This window comes from Boleophthalmus pectinirostris, unplaced genomic scaffold (genome assembly GCF_026225935.1).
Source record: "Boleophthalmus pectinirostris isolate CB_2022bp ecotype Guang Dong unplaced genomic scaffold, ASM2622593v1 HiC_scaffold_4, whole genome shotgun sequence".
NCBI lineage: Eukaryota > Metazoa > Chordata > Actinopteri > Gobiiformes > Gobiidae > Boleophthalmus > Boleophthalmus pectinirostris.
In genome coordinates, this window is record NW_026571353.1 from 8,348,438 (window position 1) to 8,375,348 (window position 26,911).

At 39.4% G+C, this 26,911-nt stretch overlaps 2 protein-coding genes across 3 annotated transcripts in view; both read right to left on the reverse strand.

Annotated features, from left to right (window-relative positions):
- Positions 1 to 662: 662 nt before the first annotated feature.
- Positions 663 to 9,453, reverse strand: bmp10 (bone morphogenetic protein 10). Its single transcript, XM_020925768.2, has 2 exons — positions 3,303 to 9,453; positions 663 to 2,848 (listed from the first exon to the last, which is right to left on the reverse strand). Exons 1-2 carry the CDS (start codon positions 3,703 to 3,705, stop codon positions 1,794 to 1,796), a joined length of 1,458 nt encoding a protein of 485 aa, XP_020781427.1. The 5' UTR covers positions 3,706 to 9,453; the 3' UTR covers positions 663 to 1,793.
- A 148-nt stretch (positions 9,454 to 9,601) lies between these two features.
- The window catches only part of arhgap25 (Rho GTPase activating protein 25), a 35,852-nt gene continuing 18,542 nt past the window's right edge, over positions 9,602 to 26,911 (reverse strand). For both annotated transcript variants that reach the window (XM_055162008.1, XM_020925763.2), the window contains exons 2-11: positions 24,248 to 24,435; positions 23,482 to 23,572; positions 22,920 to 23,033; positions 22,355 to 22,559; positions 20,541 to 20,673; positions 18,094 to 18,167; positions 16,958 to 17,079; positions 15,448 to 15,602; positions 13,009 to 13,538; positions 9,602 to 12,175 (exon numbers count right to left, since the gene is read on the reverse strand). In XM_055162008.1, coding sequence (XP_055017983.1) covers positions 11,974 to 12,175; positions 13,009 to 13,538; positions 15,448 to 15,602; positions 16,958 to 17,079; positions 18,094 to 18,167; positions 20,541 to 20,673; positions 22,355 to 22,559; positions 22,920 to 23,033; positions 23,482 to 23,572; positions 24,248 to 24,435 — 1,814 coding nt within the window. In that variant the 3' untranslated portion in view covers positions 9,602 to 11,973. The remainder of the gene's footprint in view (positions 12,176 to 13,008; positions 13,539 to 15,447; positions 15,603 to 16,957; positions 17,080 to 18,093; positions 18,168 to 20,540; positions 20,674 to 22,354; positions 22,560 to 22,919; positions 23,034 to 23,481; positions 23,573 to 24,247; positions 24,436 to 26,911) is intronic.

Genomic DNA, 26,911 nt, shown 5'->3' on the forward strand with positions numbered 1-26,911 from the left:
TCACCTGAAGTTGTCTTTGAAGTGATTTGTGTATGTTTGAACAATTTTTAATTGCTTATTTTCAAGACGGCATATTGGAAATCAACTCCCGGTTTCACCTCTACTGCTCTGTACTTATTTCATTCTCTCTCTCTTTTTTCTTAATCTGTTGATATGTGTACGATTCTGCAGAGTTGTGTGCTCATTTTGGTACAAATGATGGGAGGGGGGGCAGAACAATAGTAGGTCTTCTTTAAAGCTGTACTCAATACCTCCTGTGATTTCAAATGTAGATAATTACAGTTGCATTGTCTATAATTATACTCAACCCAATCTACTCAAATACAGTAATTTGAGTATTTGTGATTAGTTACTTTCCAACTCTGGAAAATGTTATCTGTTGGCCAAACATGCTTCCTATTTCATCAATATTTTGGAAAGTTTGACAGTTAACAGACCCCCAGCACAGCATAAATATTCCCTTGTTGGGCTGTAAATAGCGGTTGGTTGTGAGGTTCTTGCCCTATGTTTGTGTCATTTTTAGACAATTCCTGTGATTGGCTGACATGGGAGGTCAGAATCCAAAATTATACCACTAATTATAGCAAATTTCAAGTGTTTTGAGATTCTGTTTTGCGATCTGGATGCTGTAGAACAGTTATAAATGAATCATAGACTCCATGTTGGATCTGCTTTTTTTTATTAGCACATTTCCATCAGAGCTTCACTGGCATCTGCTTGCTGTCAACACAGACAGACCCTCCATTTTGTTCATTAGCGCACCTCGTACTGTTTCCCATGATGCTTTGTTTGTGTGACACATAAACTTTGACCTGTGCGCTGATACTGTCAGACAAAATGAGCAAGACTTCAGCGCACTGTGTCAAGACCTTAACTACAATTTCCTTAAACAACACATAATGGAAACAGAGTGTCCATAGAGGCATTTCATTATTCTTCTGTGCTGTAAATAATAATACTTCCCAAAAATATCTTTATGCTGCATAAGCATTGTCACAACATGAAATCTACAATAAAAATTGTACATTGTCAAAATCAATAAATTAACTCAATAAATAGATAAATTGACACAAGCAGCAGAGGTATCAAATGAATATTAATACAGCTTACAATCACAGTATTGGCTTTGAACATAATAATGCCCTAAAGGGCTTTTCTTGATAAAAGTGATGGATGACCCAACCAGAGGCTGGAGGTATGTTGGGGGCATAGACTAGGTCAGTGGGTTGACTTCAGGAATGTGGGTGACCCCTGCCCCTGTGTCCTGTGCATAGTTTGTTCTACACCAATACTGTTCAGTCCAATGGTGCCACACATGTTTCTGAAACAGCTCCCTATCACCGGGCTCAGGCTGAGCAGAGGCATGTGAAGTGGAAACAGAGGGGCAGATAAGGCAGGTCCAGCAGCAGGACAGTCCAGGCCTCGCAGCCCGCCCACTCGCCCGCTCGCCTCAGGCCCATGAAGTGCTGATGATTGTTTGGCCACAGATAAGTGCAGAGGAAGACCCTGTCAGGGGAAGTGAGGGGGGAGTCCGGTTCCCACCAGTCTGTGCCTGCTGCATCAGGCCTGAGCCTTTGGGAAATCTGGAGCTGTGTAACTCTCACTGAGGACACACCTCACTATCGCCACTGTCAACAACAACTGCAGTCCCAATGCTTTCCACAAGCATCACTTTGGTGCGTTTACAGCTTTTCAATACTTTCTTTGGTAGAATCCATTGAACCCCCATTTCCGGTGGTTTCAGCTAATGGCTGGCTTTCACATTTCTGAGTCAGAGTCTGTCAAAACCAGCACTATCTGCAGCCACACTCGGCCACCACCATGCCTTCATATTTGTACTTGTAGGTGACCACTCCAGTATCGTCCAAGTACAAGAGTGAGATAGGATCCAGCTTGGTGGGAACACAACATGCTTGAGATGTCTTCTGTGGACTGTGGATGTTTACAAGTGTTTGGACAATGGCATGCTTAGTGGGTGTTACATGCTTTGTCAATGGAAAAGAGCACACCCCAGTGCACTCGTAGGCATCATAACCAGTGGGAGCCAGGATCCAACTGTCCCAACCAATGTCCTTAAACTCCACATATAAGGACTGCTTCTTGCAGTGGTTCCCTTTGGCATTTCTCCTAATACGAGATGCGGTGTCATAGATAAAATTGGACCTCATTTGAATGAGATCCTCTTCATCTGGCTCCTCTTCATCCTCATATAAATCTTTGCTCTTCTCCAAGTCATCCCAAATCTCATTTTGAAGGACCATGTTGGAGGTTTCTCGATCAATCATCTCATTTAAGTCACGCTTGTCCTCTCTTCGATCGCTGCTTTGGTCGTCCGAAAAAACAATCAGTAATGGCTTGTGCTTCTCCTCAGGACTCGTATCAATTTTCATGTCTTGCAAAATCGCATTGTCACTTTCATTTGCCATTTCAGGGATGTTTTCGTCACTGACCATGCTTGCAATGTGCACCTCAAGCTGATGTGTAGTTCCTTGTTCAGAGTTTCTCCAACGTTGGACAGCCCCCGTAAGATCAAATGCTTCCCAACCGTTATCTGTGCCGAAAACTTGCCTTGATGCCAATTCTGTAAGGTGTATTTCTTCATCCTCCTTTCTCAGTTCATCCTCTCTTTCTTGTATCTCTTCCGTTGCGTTGTTTTCATCTTCATTAGATTCCAGTTCATAGATAGTCACTTTTCGGTCCACCCCAGCATACAGGTGCCTGTCAGTCTGAACCAGGGTATAGAGGCGTAGTTCAGCTGCCGTAACTCGCTCATGGTGTGGTACTGAAACGTTGAAGAGAAGTTTATGGCGTCTGACCCCTCCAGCATCGATAACACTTGGCGAAGTATCTGGAAAAGATTGAGTAGAATGTAATATCAGTATCATGAAGTTACAGATACTCAAATCTTTGTTTGGAAAGACTTAAATCCCCAACGTAAACATTGCCAGGCGTCTTGGAGGAACTGAGAAAGCCTTCTGAATGAAAAGACAAAACATGTCCAAGCACATAACTTAGTCCAGATGTCCACCGCTACACTTAATTATGCTAATACTTTATATAAGACTGAAGCAGATCCATGTTTTTACAAATAATATGGAGCTACTTATGAAGGCATTTCTTGTGGATTACTCTTATCAAAATGAAATCTATATAATCTATGTAAAATATTCTATTATTATCTTGGATCAGCTTTCCCAGTCTAATTAAATCAATCTCAAGATCCAAAAAGAGTTTATCATAACAGCTATCAGCTACAGTTTTGAACATGTAACAGATATGCATTTCTTTAACATGATTTATACCTTCGTTCTTAAAGCTGCGGATGATGTTGGCCGTGGGCATGGCATTGTGGTCATTGGCAAATCGGTTGTACAGTTCCATCATGTACTCCGGGGGCTCCTCTCTGGTGCTGTCTGCAGACAGCTGAGGACCAGATCCACTCAGGTTAAATGTCCTGAGGAACTGCTCCTTCAGACTCTCCAGTAACTGAATGTTCATTGCTCCATCCTGCTCCAACTCTGATACCTCCACCACCCCTCCATGGCCGTCGCCCAGACCTGGGTCGGGCCGATGCCTCTGATGGGTACTCAGGATGGGGCTGCTGTCAGAGCTCTGAGGGCCCTGGAGGAGCGCAGTCACAAGAAGCAGCAGCACAGGCTTAGAGTTTAAGATGGGTCCCAGTTCAGAGATCCAAGTGCTCGCCATGAGAGAAGTCTTCACACTGAAGCTGACACCCTTTGGGGTTGTCAATGGGCTGGTGCAACAAGAAGAAAAATCTCTATCCACTCAAAGTTCACTTGTCGTATCTCCAAGCCTGCTGTGTCCCGCAGGTCAGTGCAGTGGCCCACTCTCTGAGTCTGTGTAACAGGTTGAGTGGGGATAGGCTTCCTGCAGTATTTATCCTTGTGAACACTTTTTGAAGTGTTGTGAGCACGGGCAGTGGTTCCGGTGACAGGGTGGCCTGGCTGTGGTGCAGTCTGTGCCACTCATGTCTGATGTGCCTCGGTCAGGTCTTTGAGAGCTCTGGCTGCTCCGGGTGAGTCCTCTGCCCTTATCACTGACATGATAGGCTGCATAGCTGCAGTGTGCTGCACATGAGCGTGTGGCCTTATCTCACTACTTCCTTAATGAGGATTTTATAAACATCGGCCTCCAGCCTCCTTCTGGGTGCACATTTTGTTTGGGTGGGTGCTCCACAGTGGATTTTCTTCATCTGTTTATTTGTGTTGTAAATTATGGGCTCTATTAGCTGCTGCTTGAGCATGTACAGCACACTGGTGCATTCTGTGCTAAAAAAGATATCTTAAAATAACATGAGACTAGGTGCAATTTTACAGTTGTGAATGAAATGAAATGAATGCTCAGTGAGTCCAAGAAATAGAAATATTGTTATTATGATGGAGTTCTATCCCTGTCTCTTTTTGAGCACTTTTTGACCATGTTCATTATAGATTAAAAATAAAATAACTTCTGTGTTTAAGATGGTATGCAATATCTTCTGCTCAACATTTCACATTGTAGTAGGTGACTGAACACAGATTCTTATAGCTGTCAGCTTCATTAACTCACTCGTATTTTTAGCAAGGTGCTGCAAGTCATTCAGGGTCAGCTGTGCTAGTGTGAGATCCATTTTATGGAAATAATTTTCTTCTGTTTGCATTATTTGACTTGACCATACTTTACTCCCATTTGAGTAATATTTTTACAAACAGTAAAACAGAAACAGTACTCTTACTTGAGTAAAGGTTTTAGTTACTCTTCCCACTTAATGACAAAAGTGTTATGTTGACAGTGTGAAATGATCTGAACGTTTGTGTTTCTTTCACCTCTCCTTCAGAAATGATTTAGTTTTTTTGGATTTTTGTGTCTATCCTTTGAAACTGTCAGATTTTGCACTTTCTGTCCTACCAAATGCATTAACTCTAAATTATAAATCAGATTTTACATTCTGGCAGTTAGAAATACCTTTGCCAAATACTTTTTTTTGGAATAATTTCTTGGATCACTTCTTTATACTTCTATTTGCATAATACTATTTTGAAGTAATGTTACTCTTACTTGTGTATAATTTTTGTCTACTCCACCCACCTGGATATAAAATATGTTTTTACTTCTTCTCACTGCCTTTTGAGCAAGAAGGGTGTTTTCTTTTCTTTTGTAAGTAATATGTGGTATAATAAATATATGTAAATTGAATAGAAATAAATTGTTTGTTTAATAATTTCTACTAATACTTCATCAACAAGCTGTCAGGTCCCACACATGGTCCTGACGCAGCCTTTTCTCTCACCACACTGGGATGGCTTCCTCTTGTTTGCGCACTCTTGTCGTCAGATCAAGGCAATTATCGCTTTACTCACCTGATTCCTCACTCCACTACTGTCCGTCATTCCTGGGCTGTTTGAGGTGACCTTCAGATACCCTGTGCTTATGGTGCGTCACTTTTCCTGGCTCGACCATTCTTCTGCCAGGCTGACACTTGACAGACGTGGGCTTATCTGGGATTCGGCTGCACAAACACATTAGCACATCTTCCTGACAGGCAAGAGAAGCTTTGATAAAGGCACTGCCTTTGGTACACAACCACTGTCCCCTCATATGGTCCGTATTGTAAACTCGGTACGATATTTATTCCAAAATTGTGAATATGCTACTTTTCCTTCTTAAAATGCCTTAACAAGATGTAAGGCATGAAGAAGTAAGATTTAAAAGAGCTAAAACAGTTATTTCTTCATATAGTCTGCACTTAAACGGTGCAAAGGATCATGGTCTATGTAGTTCCCTTGCACCTGATTTTGAAGGTACACTGTGTAACTTCTCTGGTGGAGCATCCGCCACGGGGATATCATTGATTTACTGAAATGTTACAGTTTTAACCTTATTTATCTCCATGATGACAAGCAGGTGGAGCATGTTACAGGTCAGATCTGTGGAGAGGCAGAGCGTACATAGTGAGGAATATTTTTTAAAAGTATTATTTAGCAATATATACACCTGAAAAAAGCAAGATAGAAAATTTTAAGCAAGATAGAAAAACTTTAATAGCATAAAGAAATAAATAACATCCCCATGGAGACAACCAAGTGGAAGACCCTCTACCAGAAATGTTACATAAGGAACCTTTAATTTATTCTCGTCAAGATGAGTGCACGTATCATAAAAGCCTCTAGATAAGTTTAAAAAAAGACTGTATGTAGCTGTAAGCGTCCTGAAAAGCAATATATAAATAAGCTGTACAGTTATTGTTATTATAAACTATTCAGTTTACGTAGCATTTTCTCAACAGTGTCACTTTTTTCATCCAATCAGGCACATTGTTACTAAGGCTACGTTTATATGATGACGATCTGAACAGAAGACGCAAAAATGGCGTTACATCTTCACTTTTTATTCCCCATTTAGACGAGCGTTTTCGGGAGGAAATCTGCGTGCGGTGACGCAAAAGTGTGTGGAACTGGATGCATGCCAGGCGGCTATGGCTATACGTTTTTTTCTGTGTACAGTATGTACACGACGTGAGCAGATCTGATCAGAGTTTTGTGGCTTGGGCAGTGTAGACGGAAACGCTACAGCGGAGCGTATTTAACTTTTCCACTCTGGAGGATGGTTTTCAGATTTTTGCGTTTTTAAGCCCCAAAAATGCCGTCACCGTCTAAACGAAAGGCACATCAGATTAAATATTTTGTTGTTTTTACCCACAAGTGTTCTCATGTAAACAAGCCCTTAGAATCATAGAAAACCAACTGTCTGACACTTTCTTACACACTCGATTCTCTGTCAGGGTGCATTTTTAATAGTGAAAAAACACAAAATACCTTTCTGGAGATTAGGCAACTATAAGAAACAATTGCACGATGCTATCCCAGACACTGTTTTCTTGCTTGACCAACCAGTCCTTTCTACATCCTGTTTAAATCCAGAAGGGTAGGAAAATAAACCACAGAGCGTCGTATAAACCTCCATCCAAACTTGAGAAGGTCCAACCAAAGCCACTAATTTGTACTCTCAAATCATCATCACCTCTCCAAAATTCTCTTATGATTCAGAACGGAATATAGTTCGTTTTTCTTCTTCCCACTTTTTAGTTTTTTGTTTCTTTTAGCACGATTGCACTGATGTCAAAATGGATAAAACCATTTTCCTTTGTAAAAGAACGTAAAATGGTTACTTGCCCAAAATAAATAAATAAATAAATGCATATAACTTTTACTCGAGATAAAAAAGAGTTTGGCGCTTCGATTTTTGATTCTGTGAAAATCTACACAATTTGTCAGTCCTCTATGTTGTTATCTCTCTGCTCTCTGATTGGTTGATCCGCCTGTGAGTCCCTCTCTCTGGAATCAGGGAGACAAAATGACAAAATGTGTGGTTTCAGCTTTCCAGGCAGGGTAGAAAACATGGGAAGACAAAGGGGGTCTGGCTTCCTGGGCCCCAGAATTGGACCCTCCTCCTATTAAATCATTTTAAAGAGGGGCCCATATGAGGCTCCTTGGCCCATGCCCCCAAATTTCTGTTGACGGGCCTGTGGCAGAAAGGAGGAGAAAGTGGAAAATGGATGGGGCTAAAAGTTCAAGCTAAAACATATCCCTGTCTCATGGTTTGAAATTAGTTACAGCCCCTTAAAGAGACCACAGTCCCTGTTCTTGGAGTGAAATCTGACCATAAAACATATTGAACTGTTTTTATCCAGATGTTTTGTTTTGTAGCCTTTTCCGATAAATTACAGTGAATTTGGCACACAAAACCAAGCAAAGAAATCGCTCTCTCAGCAGAAAGTATCCAGGCACACACTCTTAGGTAATGCTCTAACCACTTGGAAGTGATCCTGTTCATTGAAAGTAACAATGATTTTCAGAAGTGTTGCAATAAACATCACTAGAGTCGAGTTACATGATGAAAACTTGTGGAAACAGAAATGAGAATCAAACTGAAAGTAAAACTCCCCTTTAAACTGTATTCAATGCAACTTTGGTGTAATTAAAAGATATGTGCAGATACATTTGGCCAATATCTGTCTACTTGCCAAGGAATGCTGCTCCTTGGAGCCTGAGGTGGAGTCACTTCAATGAGTAACTTCAAGTTTTATTGCCATTGTAAAAGTGGGCAAACAGGTACATCGTTAAAAAACTATAAATTTTCCCTGTAGATCAATAAAGTTTGCCTAAGTCTAAGTCTCTAAACTAAAGTGCCCTGTATCAGATGATATTATGTCATTTTTCTGGTGTACGTTCATTTTTCTGGTGTCACATGCTTGCCTCGGTGAATATGTTATTGCTTTGCTTATAATGTTCCACAATATGAAACACAGTTCCATCGTATAAAACTTGTCAATCTCTATGGAGACAAGTCGGTGACAGCACCAGGCTGTGGAGAAGGGAGCCCGCTCACCGTGAGAATGCATGTTTTCCATGGTGTATATTTGAATACATTTGTTATGTTATTAGGAGTCCAAATTGTCAGGTATGAAAACAGACTCTTAGTCTGAAAAAAACACTTAATAACATAAATTATGGGAAGACCAAATGAACATCATTGGAAGACAACATTTGTTATTGAATAGCAAATTTAAGGGGTCATTATTACACTGTTTTCTGATCTGTTGTAATGTTGTTTCCTCATCACAAACAGACCTGGAGTTGTGTTGTGTTTCATTCACATGTTTAACACACAAACCCTGCATATTTAGACTGTGTTCTTTTCTAAAACAGAAAACCCTCTGTTCCACCTTGTGATGTCATATGGTAATACAGGAAGTGCTCCACTGTGTCAGAGTCTATAAACTCCATACACATTCACTATAATCATTAGGATGACTTTAGCTTTGGAATTGAACAACATTAGCGGAAGGCAGCTGTTAAGCTGAAAACTACAGCTACATGACATCACAAGGTGGGTGTGTTTTTGAGGAGGTAACAACATTCTAACATGGCTTAAAGCTCACAAGAGTCTATTTTGCATCATAAAGGACCCTTTGCATAGTATAGGACCTGTAATATAAAACTTTTGATGCTGTATTGTTGTGCTGTACTGTGGAACATTTCAGTACCCCCCCCCACCAGAAATGTTACATAGTGCACCTTTAAAGCCTCACTGCACAACCTTTTAGCTATAATCTCCCACAGTACAGCATAAAACATCTTCATGGAGAATGTTTCAAAGTTAAAATTTTCTATTTCCATGGAATCATGCAGGTGACATGCCACCTCGAGAAAGTTACACCATTTTGCTTTAAAGGTGCATTGTGTAACTTTTCTGGTGGAGGCTTTAAATGCTTTTCTCTGTGGAAATGTTGTTGCTTTGACTGGAATGCTTCACAGTATGGAATTAAACCTTCATATCTTCACGGAAACCAAACCAGCCCAAGTTACAGGTCAGATCTGTGGAAAGGTGACACCGCTCACAGACAGAACGCCTGTTTTCTGGGTATTTTTGAGCTATAAAGCCACCTGTAATTGAATAAATGTAAGGTAGAGAGAGCTGTTTAATGTCACACTGTGGAACATTCCAGGCAGGGCAATGACATACCCATAGAAACAAGCAGGTGACGGACCCCCAACCAACACAGTTTTGCTTTAAATCTGCATGAGGAAAGAAAAATACATAGCGTTAAATATATAATTTATTAACACTCCAACCACATCGGCTACACATTCACAACATATTATCCCAAACAGACTACAAGCGCTCCTCTGATGTGTCCAAAGATGCCAGGATGTTGCACAATAGTTCAGATCCGTTTACACAGTGAGGTCTTTATACTCGGAGAAGAGTTTATAGACATCAGTTCATTGTCCACATCTTCAAACAAACAAGCCTTTTACCACACTGTAGAGCTTCAGATAATGTTAAACAGAGATTAGCAGCAGGCAAATGTATATTGTTATTAACCTTATTTTGTGCTAAGGCTGAGAAAATGATAGTTACTCCCATTTTGACAAGATATTTTACCGATTTCAAAGTTGTCTTAAAGGTGCACTGTGTAACTTTTCTGGTAGAGAGTCCCCCACCTGCTTGATGTTTTTCCTCAGAATATTCTGCAGGATGGCATTTATCTAACTATCTCCATGGAGACAAGCAAGCCACATAACAAAATCAGATCTGTGGAGAAGTGGGCTCGTTCACAGTAATAATAATAATGCATGATTTTTTTTTGTTGTTTTGAGAAATATGAACACCTGTAATTGAATAAACACAAGATATATTTGTTTAATGCAATATTCTGGAACATCCCAGACATTGCAATAGCATTACCGTGGAGACAAGATGATGGCAGACCCTCCACCAGAAAAGTTACACAGTGCAAATTCAATTTAGGGTGTTGTATGTCATTTAAAAAGACAGTAGAAAGGGAAAAAAACTAAATAAATCAAGTTACAAAAGAAGCTCCTGTTCTCCACATCAGCAGTCTACATGTAAACCAATGGAGATATTAAAGGTGCATTGTGTAACTTTTCTGGTGGGGGGTCTGTCACATGCTTGTTTCTATGGATATGTTATTGCTCTGCTTGGAATGTTCCACAGTATGACATTAAACAGCTCTACTTTACATTTATTCAATTACAGGTAGTTTTACAGGTAAAAAAGAAACAAAAATAGGTATTCTGACTGTGAGCAGGGTCGCCTCTCCACAGATCTGACCTGTAACTTGGTCTGGTTTGGTCTCCATGAAAATAGAAAGGTTTAATGCCATACTGTGAAACATTCCAGACAAAACATCTACATGGAGAAAACTTTGACAGACCCTCCACCAGAAGAGCATTTTATTGCTCAGGAAGTGCGCGTGGCATGCCAGTTGTTTTTAGCTTTACCGTCACGGCAATAGTGAGAGCGGTGAACATAAAATTATAAACTCATCGTGGTGAGTAATTAAGATGCTCAGAATGCGTAAGGTAAGTGAGGAAAAACTTTGAATCACTGGAGTTTAAATTTAAATAGCTTTGTTTTTGATGTTTTTAAGGTGATAAAAAATCCAGCACAGGGCAAAAGTAAAAGTAAGTAAAAGTACTTTTGGATGGTTACACAATGCACCGTTAAACATCTGTAATAAGCACTAAGCGTTCACTGTTTTGTAACACTATATGTCATAAATGATCACTCCTTGTTAGTTGTACAAAATTGCAAAATCACATTCCTAGTTTTTGAAATGTGTTTACCAACAGCAGTACAGCTTTTACTCATTCTGATAAGCCTCAGATAAATAACACCTCAGACAGAGCAGTGCTTAAATTTAGCATCATCCCCCCACGAATATTAATAACATCAGCTGCAAAGTATCACTATTTTTGAGCAAGGCATGTTTATTAAAGTGTTGTTTCCTTAATAAAACATGACAACTTTCCCCCCAAAATGATCCTGTGAAACTGAATCTCATATTTTGTTGTATTGTCCTTTTTATGAAATCCTTTGTTTGATGAAATGTTCACTAGGGATGTAACAATAACTGAAATATTGTGATATCGTATCGTTAAAAGTCTCACAATAAAATCGTGGGCCATCACAGTATATCGAATTACAAGTCTCTTTGCTTAAATAAATAGTTATGGTGGAGCCATAACTAAAAAAACTGAAGGAACTACATAGCCCATAATCCTTTGCTCTGTTTCAGCGCAAACTACATGAAGAAATAACTGTTAGAAACACTTATATCTTAGTTCTTTAGATTAAGTCTTGACAGGGTATTTTAAAAGGAAAATGTGGCACAATTTTGTTAACTTCCACAAAATATCGGAATAAATATCGTACCGTGAGATGTATATTGCAAAAATAATCCGAGAGATTTGGATATCGTTACATCCCTAATGGTGACCCAAGATGAAATGCAACTGGTTGATTGTATTTTGCTTGTGGTTTCTTATAAGCCCATAAAAAGGCTGAGCACATCTGTATTGCCCAGACATAATAATAAAATAAATTCACTTCATTCATTGTACTATTCTCCTCTCAAGTCTATAGTGACCAGTTGGTGTCCTGATTTTACGGAGGTGGTTTCTTGATGAGAAACTGTTCAATGTCCTTTTGCAGCTCCTTGTTCCTGCGCAGGGCCTCGTCTCTGCTGCCCTCGGCGTTTTTCAGGCAGATCTCCAGAGCGGCCACACGGCGGCGCTCTGCCTCCAGCTCTGACCTCAGCTCAGCCACGGTCGCCTTCAGCTCCTTGTTCTCCTTCTGCAGGCTGCAACTGCACACACAGGCCAGGAGGGGTCAAGGCAAATCAAGAGTGTGAATCTTTAAAGAGAATGTTGCAGATGTTTTCATGTAATAAAGTAAAATATGTTTTTCTCTAGTACAGATTCATTATAAACGCAGCCCTTAAGGTCTACATCTAATTATACAGTGTTTTATTGTCCGCAAACCCAGAAGTACGCTTGCTAAGGCTGCACCCAGTCCAGCTGCAGCTCAGTGTGGGCCCGGTCTTATTGTGGGGTGGACCAGAGCTCTGCTGTTACAGTCAGCACCTCTGAAGTCTGCACAGAGACCACGTGTTAGTGTAATGACTATTTATTCAGGAAAAGGGCTGAGGTCGCTCTGGCATCTGGGAAAAATAGAATTCAACTGAACTTCTTCGAAGCCACAGCACCTTCACCGGCACCACCGGACTGCACGTGTGCGCTCTGAGCTCACTTCTTGTAATTACACAGAATACTTCCGACCATCACACTAGAGGTGGTCTGCATCTATTTATAGTGTTTTATTGTCCGCAAACCAGGAAGTATGCTGAATGTATTAGGAAAGTGAAGAATGCTCATTGTTGGGCAGCTGCTATGGGCATACTGTCCATAATGCCTCTATGTTTTGTTGTGTCCTTGAGCAAGACACTTCACCTTGCCTGAGTATGAATGTAGTGTGTGAGTCTGTGATTGGTGTGGTAGCGGGAGGTCAGATTGACAGTTTTGTTTCTGTCTTATGTCGGGCAGTTTATGGAAAACTAGATATTGTATAACATATAATACTGTGAATGTTGCTTTAAATATAAATATCTAATGATATAAAGTGATATGTCTGAAATCTCACCAGTCAACAGGCTGTGCTCCGTCTGCCTTTACTTCACATTTGCTGGTGTCCTGATTCGTAGCTTTCGGTTTCTCATCACTATTCTGATGCACCAGGCTTTGAACAGGCTTTTCAACACTGTCACTTTGGCCTTTGGCCTTCCCATCTTCTGTAAGAGTGATGAACCCCTGGTCACTTCCTCTCCTGGGCATAGACCTCATCTCCTCCTCCTTAGAACTCAGCGTAGTCGTCTTGAACAATGACCCAGAAGATTTGAGGTCCAGGATTTTAAAAATATCTTCTGAAAAAGTCCCGCTCTTCTCCTCTATGGACTCCTGAAGGCGACTCCAGCGATTCAGGGCCTCTGCTTTGGCGGCCATCCCCGTCAGAGGGCAGTTAAACGTGGGTAAGGTTTGGGTGCGTTTGCGGGGGGATTCCATGCACTCTGAGGGTAAAAACAACTCTGATTTGAGATTGGTGGATCTTTGGGGCCCTGGGCTGTCCTGATCCTCTTCTTCCTCTGGAGACTCAGACAGAGAAGTGTCACAGAGCTGGGGACAAAAAAGGAAAACATTAAGACTACATTTAAAGGTGCACTGAGTAACCTGTCCGGTGAAGGATCCGCCATCTGCTTATCTCCATGGAAATGTACCTAGAATCTTCCACAGAATAGCCATAAATGTAAGAATCTCCATGAAGACTTGCAAGCCACATTTCAGTTTAGATTTGAGGAGAGGCGACCCACTCACAGTAAAGAATAATTAAGATATTTTTGAGCAGTAGATAACACCTGTAGTTGAAGAAATGCAAGACAGATAGTTTAAAGCCATACTGTACAGTTTAAATCAAAGCATTAACATCTCCAGGGCGACAAACAGGTTGCAGACCCACTCCAGAAAAGTTACACAGTGCACCTTTTACTATGGGTAATGCATGCCAAATCAATTGCTCTGCTATAAATGCAATATTGAAAACACTAACCTGTTTTCATTCTAATATAATGTGAAGTCAGTCATATTATAACAATTGAAATCTTGGGGACTGATGCCAATATTGAGGGTTTGGAAATGCTATTAGCTTCGACACGTATTGGCCAGTATCAATAATGTTTTAAGTAATATATTATAAGTGGCCAGCAGCATAATATTAGCTGTTGATCAGTGTAACTTAAATATTTATGATAGAGTTAAAGGTTTAAGAGGGGCATTACATTTCTCTGGTGTATTAATTGCGGACACATAACATATTTAGATCACCGTGTTGCTGTTTATTGTTTTGAATCAGCCGGTTTCACTTCGTAGAAACCGTCTGACCTCGCAGCATTAGGATTCAATTGCTCAAAGGTAGGCGGTACTTATTTTATTTAAAATCCCGTAGGAAGAAGGGCAATAACGTCTTTCCCCTTGATAAAATTCACCAGATATTCTCTTTGTTCCGGTTTTAAATCCTCGATCTCGGGAATCGTTGCCAACACAGAATGTACGGCTCTTTGCTGATTGTCTGGTGCAAAACTTGCACTTCCGGGGTTCTTGCAAATCGTCTAGTGTATTCTGATTCCTGACCTAGTTGCTGGAGAGAAATGAAATTCAGCGTAGACACTAGGTGGCACCAGCCTGGCTACCTTCGGAGTGCTATATCCCCCCTATCTGCTAACGAAACTGTAGCACACTGTATCAGGTTTGTGAAGTTGTCGTGTACTGTTCTGTATCATGCTTTTCTATATTTATGGAAAATTGCTGTGCAGGAGCTTGGGAAGCGTAGGTTTGTGGGCTGAGCATTGGACAGAATTGTACTCCTAACTGTAAGGAGGGTTCGAACAGAGCTGGGGAGAGATCACTAGATTGCTTAAAGATGCATGGATGGCAACTAAACCCTATTCGTTATTCGTTTTATGTTTTTAGTTGGAAGAAAGCTCCAAAAAGTCGATTTTGCATACAGTAATACCTCCTCTTTAAGTTATCTCTCTTGATTCAATTAAATTACAGGTTTTTCATGGATAAAACAATAGCGTCAAAAACATGAATTCTTATTGTAAAGGGATCGTCACTCCACAAATCTGCTTGTCTCCATGGAGATAGAAGTTTAATGCTATACTGTGGAGAATTCAAGGCAAAACAATAATAAATTTACATAGTGCATCTTTAAATATATGTTTAAAGATGCACTATGTCACTTTTCTGGAGAGATTTTATTGCTTTGTCTGGATAGTTTCACAATATGGCATTAAACCTTTCTATCATCATGGAGACCAAAACAGTCCAAGTTACAGGTCAGAGCTGTGGAGAGGAAACCCCACTCACAGTCAGAATGCCTGTTTTTCTATGAATTGTTGTAATTTAATGAATGAAAAGTAGAGCTGTTTTATGTCATAGTGTCAGCGCTTCCGGACCCTCAACCAAAAAGTTACACAGTGCACCTGTTAGTCTCTGTGAGGTCCAGTACATTACATAACAGCCTTACCTCAGTGGACTCCCAGCCCACAAAGCTGCGTGGGGCGTTCTTCTGGCTGTCAGCCTTGTTTGGAGGAGGAGAGGGCAGCTCGTCTTTGGAGATGGGGAACAGGGCCTCATGTTGTCGAATCAGCACCGTCATCAACTTCTGGATCTGAGGAGTCGCTGTAAACAAAAAGGAGTGCAGGGTAGGACCATCAGTAAGAAATATTTGTACTAGAACATACATATAGTTGTAGAATTGGGGTACTATACTGCAGTAAAAACAGGTGGGTAGAGTTGATCGCAAAGTAGGATTTGTGTGGCTGTCATAGAAATTCTTTATCAATTAAAACCAACATGACCTGCTGATCGATTAGTGGAGTAAAAACGAGCTCTCAAACATTATTCATTATCGGATTACAAAAGAAATTGTCATTAAACGTTAAAATATGCCAGGTGACAGACTTTTGATTATTATTATTTTTGTATCTGTATGTGTAAATTTAATGCTTGTATGTAAAACTAATGTCATTTTTTTTTATAACAGAATGTCTATATATGAAATTAACATGTTTTTGCAATGCACTTTTAATGTCTTTTATGCGTACCCCACGAAGAGTAGTTACTGCTAATAACTGTTGGGGATCTGATCTATATAAATAAATACAGTCGTCCCTCGCTATATCGCGGTTCACCTTTCGCAGTCTCGCTGTTTCGCAGATGTGTTTTTTATGCAATTTTGCGTGCCTTTTTTTTTTACAGTGTATGAACGTGCATTGTGTTCCTCCCCCTGCGTCCTGATTGGATAAGGGACTGTAGACCATTGTCAATCAATCTCATCCATGCCGTGTCTCCTGTACAGTACAGAATGTGTTCAGCCAAATTTACATAAATGTTCGATCGCTAGCAGTGTGATTCTGAAGAAATTTTCTCCCCGACAAAACCCACAATGCGGTGATCGCGATAGCCCAACATCACCGCGGGGGGCCTCTTAGTACTGCAGTGATTCATTTTTGCACTTATTGCGAAAGCCCTAGTTAGAACATGGATCTATAGTAAAAACTGGATAAGACATTCCCCTTCTGTCCCAGCTTGAGACTGACTAGTGGTTGTTCTAGGTACTGCAACTCTCGCAAGCTTGCGCCCAGAAAGAATTAACCCATAGAGCGCAATGCATTTTGGGGGGATTCAAACTGCCTATGTTTGGCTGACAGCGCATCTACAACTTCGGATTTTAGTCGGATTTTGTAGGGATGCTTTTCAATTTTCACAAAATACACTTTTTAACATTTTTAAATCCTCAAAGCGCCTGAAAGATAATTTTGTATGACTTAGCCAAACGCTCCACGCCGTGCACGTTACAGACGTCACACGGGTGGGAGGAGCTAGCTCGTACGGAGGAAGTAATACGGAAGAGAAATTTATTTTTGGGCCCATGCGCCAATGAGCACAGGTCACTGAAAACAATACAAAGCCATCTGGGGTTCACCATCCAGGTTTTATTCTAGTTCTATGAGCTGGAAGCAGAGCAGACTCACCTTTCATGACAGTGATGGGGTCCTCGATCTGCGGCTTTAAGAGGTTGATCCCCATCACTGTGGCCAGGTTCTCCACGTTCATCTTGTTCACTTTAGAATGCAGCTGGACCTCAAACAAGAACCTACACACAAAACCACACTTATTTCCAGTGGATGAGTCATAACTACGATAAGACAAGATAACAGGCCTTTTTCACTGAACCGCCTTGCTCATTCTAGTTTTCTAAGAAGTGCTGACCTTTGCGGTTGAATAAAAGCAACACTTTCTGAAAAAAGTCAAGTGTTTATTTATACTGACAGAGAATCCATTGAACTGAAAGTCTGTTTTGTTTAATGTGGATAAACCCAGTAATTACAGAGATATTAACCATAATCCCAGACAGATTTGCGTCCTTAAACAGCAAATTCCACCGCTGAGTTCCGACTTGTCCTCCACATCCATTTTAAAGGTGCATTGTGTAACTTTTCGAGTAGAGGGTCAGTCACCTGCTTGTTTCTATGGATGTGTCGTTGTTCTGCCTGGAATGTTTCACAGTGTGACATTAAACAACTCTACTTTACATTTATTCACTCAATTCAGTTTCACATCTCAAAAATACGGAGAAGAAACAGGCATTCTGGGTCACCTCTCCACAGATCTGGCCTGTAACTTGGTCTGGTTTGGTTTCCATGAAGATAGAAAGGTTTAATACCATGCTCTGAAACGTTCCAGATGAAGTAATAACATCTCCATGGACAGACCCTCCACCAGAAAAGTTACACCTTAAAACTTTGAGGGCTTCTAAAATGCACCATGAACACAACTGCTGCAGGCAAACTAAAGCAAAAAAAAAGTCAAGAAGATATGTACGCACAAACCTTTTTTTTTCCAACATTTTTGTACATTTGATCTTTTGTACTTGTCCAAACAGACAATTCCAGTGGGATTAAGCCTTGTTTTGTTAAGTTACACTTGACTAAAGAATGACACGCAAGACTGAAATCTAATTTATAGAAGGGTTTAAACCTAGATCAGGGTAAATAGTATTTTCTCAAGGCACTACAAATTAAAACTGGACGTATGCCAGGATTATACAAGGTGTTTAAAGACATGGTGAAGCGCTTATGAATGAAATTGTATAATGCTTTGCACTCACCGACAGATGTAACTGAGGAGGTTATAGTTCACTCGAGGGAGGAGGGTGATTTGTCTCTCCAATTTCTCCCATCCCTAAAAACAGACAAGTTTAATGATTACTTAAAGCCACAGAAGAAAATCCCACACACCAAGTCCCTGTAAAAAGTAAACTTATTGTGTGTTTTTGGTTCAAATGGGAAAATGAAGAAAGGAAGCCATCTTAAATAGGGTTTGGCTCACACCTACGGGAGACGCTACTCCCTGTTTTAACAGCTTGTCTTCTTAGTGGAAGAGGGACTTGCTCAGTGTCTGCAAATCTTAGCGAGCTGCTGTAGCTCAAAGCCACTGGACAGTGTCTTCCTGCAAATAGAGCTCTTATGTTCCTATATTCTTCATTTAAAATGCCTATGACAAATTGAACTACCATATTTTTCAGATTATAAGTCACACTTTTCATGGTTTGGGTATTTCCTGCGACTTATACTCTGGTGTAACTTATATATTAAAATGTTCACATTGACAGCCGCGAGAGGCTCTAGCCTTGTGTGTGAGTATCTGCTGCTCCTGTTACTCCTGTACCACTGTCACTTCACTCTACTGTGCATGTCTCCTGCAGAAAGAGCCTGTTCTGTCTGTATCATATCAGTCAATTGCACCATTACTTCTGTACCACTGAAAATGTTTAATTTAAGTGATTCAGTGACAACTGAAACCATCCTGTCGGGATTCAGAAAGGCTCGAATAGCTGCCAAAAAAGGAATAACTCGGAAATGGCTTAGATAGGAAACACCTACAACAAATGAATGGATTGATTGATATATAATATTTTTAAAATGGAAAGGATCACATTTAAGCTAAAGCTACAAAGTGATATATTTGAAAACTATTGGTCAAAATGGTTGCGGTATGTAACGACAAAAAGACCTGACTTTGTATGACGTAGTTATATCTGTATATATACCCCCACTGTCTTGTTTTGTTCTTACTGTTTGAATGTTGTTTATTTTTAATGTGTGTTCTTATCCAAGATGAAAACCCAATAAAAAGTGAATGACAAAAAAAGAAAGGCTGGAATAATTCTAACTGGAACTGATGCTGAGTCTGACGACAGCTACACAGAAGAGGAATCGGTGCTCCATTTACCTTCCGGAGGTCGCCGATTTGCTCAGAAGTGACACTGAGGATGAAGAATTCAATGGTTGTTGATTTGGTGATTTGGAGTGAGATGGAGAGTTTGTTAAACTTGTTCTGTTCTGTTGTTTATGTTATAGTTTATCTGAAGAACTGTTCATATGTGATGTTAAAAGTCTGTTGTTCTCTGTTCTGTTGTTATTACTAGAACTTGACTTTCAACATGAAATGTCGGTTTCTGGTCTCTGATTTTATAAAATAAATTTACACCAAAAAGTGCAACTCGTATATGTTTTTTTTCTACTTCATTAGGCATTTTTTGGCTGCTGCGACTTATAGTCCCAAAAATACGGTACTCATTTGACTAAGACATAATTGGCGTAAAAATGTTATTCATATTTACAAAAAGGTATTACCCATAGACTGTACATATAAATGGACATAGCTGTCATGCCGTCATGTTCCAAATAGGAAGATGCATACAGTTGCTTCTGGCTCCCATTGATACTGGAATATTCTGGCCCCTCTCTCTGTAACCGCTGCAGTAAGCCTTGACATCTTGGTCTTAAAAAGTTAACTCACTCTACATGATCCTGTTTATTTCTTTTTTTTTTTTTTTTTTTTCGCAAATTTGTCTGTTAAAAAATCCTATTCATAATATTGAGTCTGGCTCCAAATTCGCTCCTGTAACCACTACCACTGTGAGCTTCATTTAGGTGAAGTTGATGGTGTGTGGGATTCCTTTCTTCTGCTGCTCCTTTTTCCTGTCAGGTCTAAAATAAACTAAACCAAAAGTATGTGTTTTTTCTTTCAATTTGTATTTTGGTTGTACCAATACTCAAAAGTCACATTAACAGGACAGAAATGAACTTTTCCTGAACAGCTTTAGAATAATGTTGAGCTGTATCAGAACAAGTATAAGAGCACATGGACTAGTATACACCCATGGACCACTGTGCAACCTACCTGGACCACTGAGGGATTACACAGATATAAGGCCACATGGTAATATAAAAGAAATTTAATGTTGAAAATCACATTCTATTGTTTAATGAAAGAGTGTTTATAATTAACATTGTGGTACTGGAATCAATATTGAGCCTTGAGTCTTTGACAACACAAATGTATTGCACTGAAAAACATGGGTCCTAATTCTGAGAGGGCTTGCATCTCCACAGACCTGACTTGTAAAGGTTCATATGACAATCATATCCCTCAGTATGGAATAAAATTATGGTAAAAGTATGGTTTTAATTTTCTATTTCTTATTTTAAAACTGCTGCCTGTGATTTGCTTGTTTCTTACCCTGAAAACACATTTCACTTCTGTACAAACCTTTTGGCCGGGAGAGTCCAGGACGTTGGTACAGTCCAGAAAGTCCTGGTACTGGGTCCAGGGAACGACAGGCTGTGGCAGCTCACGGAGGTAGAGTTTGAGCAGTGACGCCACCGTGTGGACATCTGTGTCACTGCAGATAAAAAACATACTATTACAAACTGTACAACAATAGTGATAAAATTTCACATCTTTACATTGCATACATTATTTTACATGCATTCTGAAAAACATGATTGCATCATACTTTTTAAGTGCACGTTGTAAAGGTCAAATTCATTTGAATAAGATGAGTTTCACAAGACACTGCAGCCTTTGTGATTTGCAGTTTCTTTCAAATACAATAATTACCTCAACAAACAACAAAATATCCTGTCTACATAAGAAAGTGCTCACCCTGTAGATTAGCTCTGTACAAACATGTTCTGAAATGTGATCCTTGTATTAACTGGTGCAAAGAATCCTGTTGTTAAAACATAGATCCCAAATCGAATCGTAATGCTCATCAGAAAAATGCAAGTCAATATCTTCCCCAAATGATTCAGCCCCACATCAAAGTACAGACCAGTAATATTTAATAGAGACTTTTGTGTTTGTAATAGAGTGAGTTCTACAGTCTAGTCTTAGTAGTCGAAATCATCATTACAGTGTAGAATCTGAAAACCCCTAATATCTATTCATTTCAATATTAATTATGTAAAAACTAAAGTCTGTGTGAAACTGAGACTTTCACTACTGATGAAACTTTTAAACCTCTAATCTACAGGATTTTACAAGATTCAACTAATTCTTTCACCTTCCCACATTTGTCCACATTTCATAACAGACTTACATAAGAACAGGGCTCGTTTTCATTGGCCTGCACAAAAGATGTGGTTTGGGACATGTTCAGATCTACTCCCACAGTTTACACTGTGCCAAAAATCACTGTACTCTGCTGGAACCTCGTGAGGTCCTTAAAAACAGACATTTCTCAGTCTCTTGTCTTTGTTGTCTCTGGTGCCTCTGTTAAGTAACCGGGGCTGTCTGATGCCAAAGCAGGATGTGGTGATTTGCTCTTTCAGTGATCTAAATAAAAAGTCACACGCTAAGTGTGCCATTCATCTCAGGGCTTTGTGTTATGTGCAGAGAATCTCAGTCTAGTGTACCACACTATGTGATATATATTTATATACACACATACAGTATATATATGGACTAAACAGTAGTTTTACAGCAAGACCTTAAAGAAGACTTCTATTCTTATAAACTATGTAATTTGGGCATTTTAAAACACAATATTGATCTAAAATTACATAATAAAATAACAAGTCAGCTGACTTTTGCTTTAGAAAACTGCGGTACCCGGTGGGAGCTGACATCACTGTAAACATCATCGTCAGAGCTGAGTGGCTGCACATCTTACTCACAAACCACAGGATTTAAAAAAAAAAAAATCTGCTTTAAAGAGGACAATATGTGGATTAAATTGACTCTAAACAGCAAGTATTTGAACTGCAGAGGAATCTGCACCTCCTGATGGAGCTCATGCACAACTATTGTTACACCCAGTTTGAAAAGCACTGCTTTAGTTCTTTAGAGGAAAACTGTGTGTGTTCAGTACATTACCTGCAGACAGTTAAACTGTGTGTGTTCAGTACATTACCTGCAGACAGTTAAACTGTGTGTGTTCAGTACATTACCTGCAGACAGTTAAACTGTGTGTGTTCAGTACATTACCTGCAGACAGTTAAACTGTGTGTGTTCAGTACATTACCTGGGGACATTACCTGGGGAAAGAGTTAGAGGTAAAGTGTATGTCTTTAGTATATTACCTGGGGAAAGAGGGCCTCTCCCCAGCGTCGAAGGCCCCTCTAAACTGTCTTACAGCGTTGTCTTGCCCTGGGAGCCTGAAGATGCCCTCCTCACTCAGGCCGTGCTCCTGGATGAACTCCACACACTTCTGCACCAGGATGGGCACCATTTGAGGACCAAACCTCTGGTCATAGGCCACTGTGTCTGCCAGGCTCTTCCCAAACACTGTACAACAACAGTATAGTGTCAGCTCAAGGCATTTTCAAAACAAATTAATGAATCATATAAAAAGGCATTAGTCTTTTCCACACAAATGGGAATGTTTTGTGTTTTTTTTTACACTGATGTTGTGATTGACACAACCCAGGTCATGCATGTAATGCTGTTTCCAGACAAGTCAATAAAAAAAAAATCTAATTTAACACTGCAGTTTTGCACCAATTCCCTTCTACCACTGTTGACCTGCAGTGGCACCTGGTATTCCTAGCAGTGTCCCATCTAAGTACTAACCAGACCCAGCCTTCCTTAGCCACCAAGATCAGACAAGATCAGGCTTTGACAGGGTGTGGCCATAAAGTACATTACCTCCACTAGTGGGAGCTCCGATGACCCTGCGCAGACTGCGGACCCACTCCTCCATGTCGCCCTGGGAGCTGGCCATAAGCACATGTGAACATCTCTCTCTGTCCCCCTTGGCTCCTGGAAAATTAGAGACAGATTGAGAGAAATAATTATGATAAGAATCACACAATGCTGTGTATTGTAAGAGGGTATCACATGTTCTAATTGGTAACACTTTTTATCACTTTGAAAATACTCAAGAGTCCCCCACCCCCCCTTGCTCCCTGTGCTAAGTCACTGCCCCTTCTGAGCACTATTAACACAATCAGCATGCCTCCACTAATGAAACTATTTCACATCACATCAGTTTTGTGAAGTCATAGTGTGTTGTTTTGAAACATGCTTTTGTATATTTGTGGAGAATTGTCGTGCAGGAGCATGGATGACGTAGACTTGTGGGCGGAGCATTGGACAGAATCAGCCAACCGTGAGGAGAGTTCAAATAGGAACCGGGAAAAATGTTAGAAACTGTTTTAGTCTAATAACCCCTCTTTAAAATAAATATTAAATTAGTTTCCAACCGTACTTGGAACAATCTCGAACAGATATTTCCCAGCAGAATCGTCTGCATTTGGAGGCAGTTCATTGACTTTACTGAAGCGCAGCTGGATCACCCCCTGGATCAACACAAGACAAGTGTTACTCAAGACAAGTGTTACTGAATTTCCCTCTCACAGAAAGCCACAAAAACGTGTGCAATTCAAAGTGATAACTGGCAACAGAATGACAGAAACCAATTGGGGCTAATGCATGCAGCAAACACACAGGAAGCACAGGAAGTCTGTGAGTCACAGCATGTCTTCGCAGTTTTGATCAAAGATGATAAAATGCAGATAACAAGAAGCACAATGACCTCAAGTTAAAACAAGGAATAAATGTGTGAAGCTCCATCATGTGTGTATTTGCATTTTAGAGTAAAAAATTGGTTTCGTTTTTAGAACTTGCTTCATTCATTTCATTCAGCCTACAAACATTTTTAACAAAGATTTTAGGATTTAAAACAAGATTTAAGCTACAAAATTATTTCTACAATTAATTTGCAGTACATAATTTCATCAGGCACTTAGATTTTAGCTCAAAATAATAATAATAATAATGAAATAAATAAACTAAATTATATTACATTGATTGATTGGTTGCATTTAGTTTAAGGTGACAAAAAATGACTGAGTTAAAATAATTGAACTGTAGTTGGTAAGGTGTATTAAACTTGAAAATGTGATCACGATGCCATAGTGAATTACACCTTCATTTCTGCAATACTCAAAATAAAAAACACGCCATTGCTATACCTGCACAGTGCTCTCCTTGTCGTCCTTATGGTAGGTCAGGGTACTTCCTCTCAACACAAAATAACGCTGCTGCCAGTTCTTCACCAGTGACCTCTGCTGTTTCTTGAGCCACCCCGACATCAGCGGCCTCTCCATGGATGTGGGGGAGCCCGGCCCACCGTCCCCCGGAAACACACTCCTGGAGCGGGCTGCGAGAGACAAAAACAGCGCGGAGCTTGTTTAGAGTGAGAATGAGACAGACACCGCAGAAAAACAAGGCAAAAACTAGTGCAGCAGATGACTTCCTGTTCGGGGCATTAATAGACAGTGTGTGCTGATGGTGTGATAGTGGGTTCAGGGGGAATGGAAAACACTAGACAACTCAAAACCAAAGTGACATTCAAGATACAAACCGTCAACAATGCTAAATATAGTTTTAAATGGCTCACATTACACTACTTTCTAATCTGTTGTAATGTTTCATCATCATAAACAGACCTGGAGTTGTGTTTTGTTTCATTAACACATGTTAAACACACAAACCCTTCATATTTAGGCTGCTTTTCTCTCAAACTGAAAACTCTGTTCCACCTTGTGAAGTCATGTGGTAATATGAAGTGTGTCACTGTGTTTTTAAACTTCATACACCTCAACTAGAATGATTTGGATAGTTTCAGCCCTGGAACTGCCCATCTCTACTGAACTAAAGGTAAAAGGTAGTTGTTTTTTGCAATTATTTATTTATTGCATATATACAAATGATTATAAACATAAATACAAGAAAACAGATTAACAACATATCACAAAGATTGTTAAAATTCAGGGGGAAATGACTCATGACACTGGGTGTAGATAATGGATAGTATGTTACCATAACAAATTCTTAGTTTACAATAAAGTATGAAGTGTTGGTTGAAAGAATCATGGACTAATGGTGTTCCTTAGAAATTTGTTGTGAGTATCACATGCCAAAATAATGTGAAAATTCTGTGAAAAATACTGTTTCTCTAGAATTTGACCAATCTTAACAAATATTTACTAAAGCATAATTAAACTTTACTTTAGAAAAGCTCTCAAAAAGACTTAACTAACAGATAACAGCTGCCTGAATGATCATTGCAATGCAGTATTACTAGGGATGTAACAATAACTGAAATATCGTGATATCGTATCATCAGAAGTCTCGCAATAATATCGTGGGCTGTCACAATATATCGAATAACAAGTTTCTTTGTTTAAATGCATGGTTTTATAGCAACGACAGCTTAACAACATCAGAAACTACATATCCCATGATTCATTTCAGCGCAGACAACATGAAGAGATATGATTTTTACTTAAATTCTTGGGATTATGACAGAAAAAATTCACACCAAAATCTTAAATCTTAAATCTTTTAAAAGCAAACAAGTGTCCTATCTAGAATTATATTAACCTCAAATTAGTATCGCAATAAATATTGTACCGTCAAATGCATATTGTGATAATATCGTACCAAGAGATTTGGATATTGTTACATTCTTAAGTAAGTAAGTTTTTATTTATATAGCGCTTTCACAGACATTTTTTGTCAAAAAGATGCTTTACAGAGCATTACATTCAGCATTATTCATTCACTCTATACCTGGTGATGGTAAGCTACTGTTGTAGCCACAGCTGCCCTGGGACAGACTGACAGAAGTATTAGTATTACACACACATACACATACACACAAATAGTTAATGAATAACTGAGAATTATATAATTATGAGTAACTATTTACAGCACAGGCTAATTAAGTGAGAGTTAAATGCTAATTAAGATAGTAATTAAGTAGTTACTAAGCGTGAATCATTATTATTTAAGTGTTTGTTCATTATTAAGTCTACGTGAATCATTATTAATTAAGTCTACGTGAATCATTATTTATTTATTTGTTCATTATTAAGTCTACGTGAATCATTATTATTTAAGTGTTTGTTCATTATTAATTAAGTCTTTGTTCATGCTTTATTAAGGAAAAATAAGGTGTAGTTATTATAAAGTGTTACCCAAAGATTACATGAAATAACGGTAATGAAATGATTCAGATTGATCATTTAAGTTATTTATGAATTGATGTAATTAGTAAAAAGGAGCTGCTAACTTGAAAACTACAGCTTCATGACATCACAAGGTGGAACAGAGCATTTTGAGGTTTGGGGATGCAGACAGATTTACTCAGACATGTGTGAATGAAACAAAACACAGCTCCAGGTTTGTTTTTGAGGAGGAGCTCGCAAGAATCAATTTTGTGTGACATAGGAGCTTTAAATCAATTAGAGTTATCCACTTTTTGTCCTCCTTTGAATCATTTCTTCTTTAGAACTACAGAGGAAATGAGTAACAACATACTAACATGACTTAAAGCTCCATTTTGTGTCATACATGACCTTTAAGCACATATTTTTTCTTGAATAACTGCTTACACGTGTTCTGGATGTTGCAGCATGGACAAACTTCTAAGAAACGCAAAACTGGAGTTGCTTTTCATTCACTCCTCATGTGGCGATGATAAGTTACTTCAACTATAGCCACAGCTACCCTGGGGTGGACTGACAGAAGCAAGGCAGCCACTCACACAAGTCATTACGATCAAAGTGTCTTTTCCAATGAAACACAAGATGCAAAAACAGTGCAGATAAATGTTTGGGTTTGTAGGATTT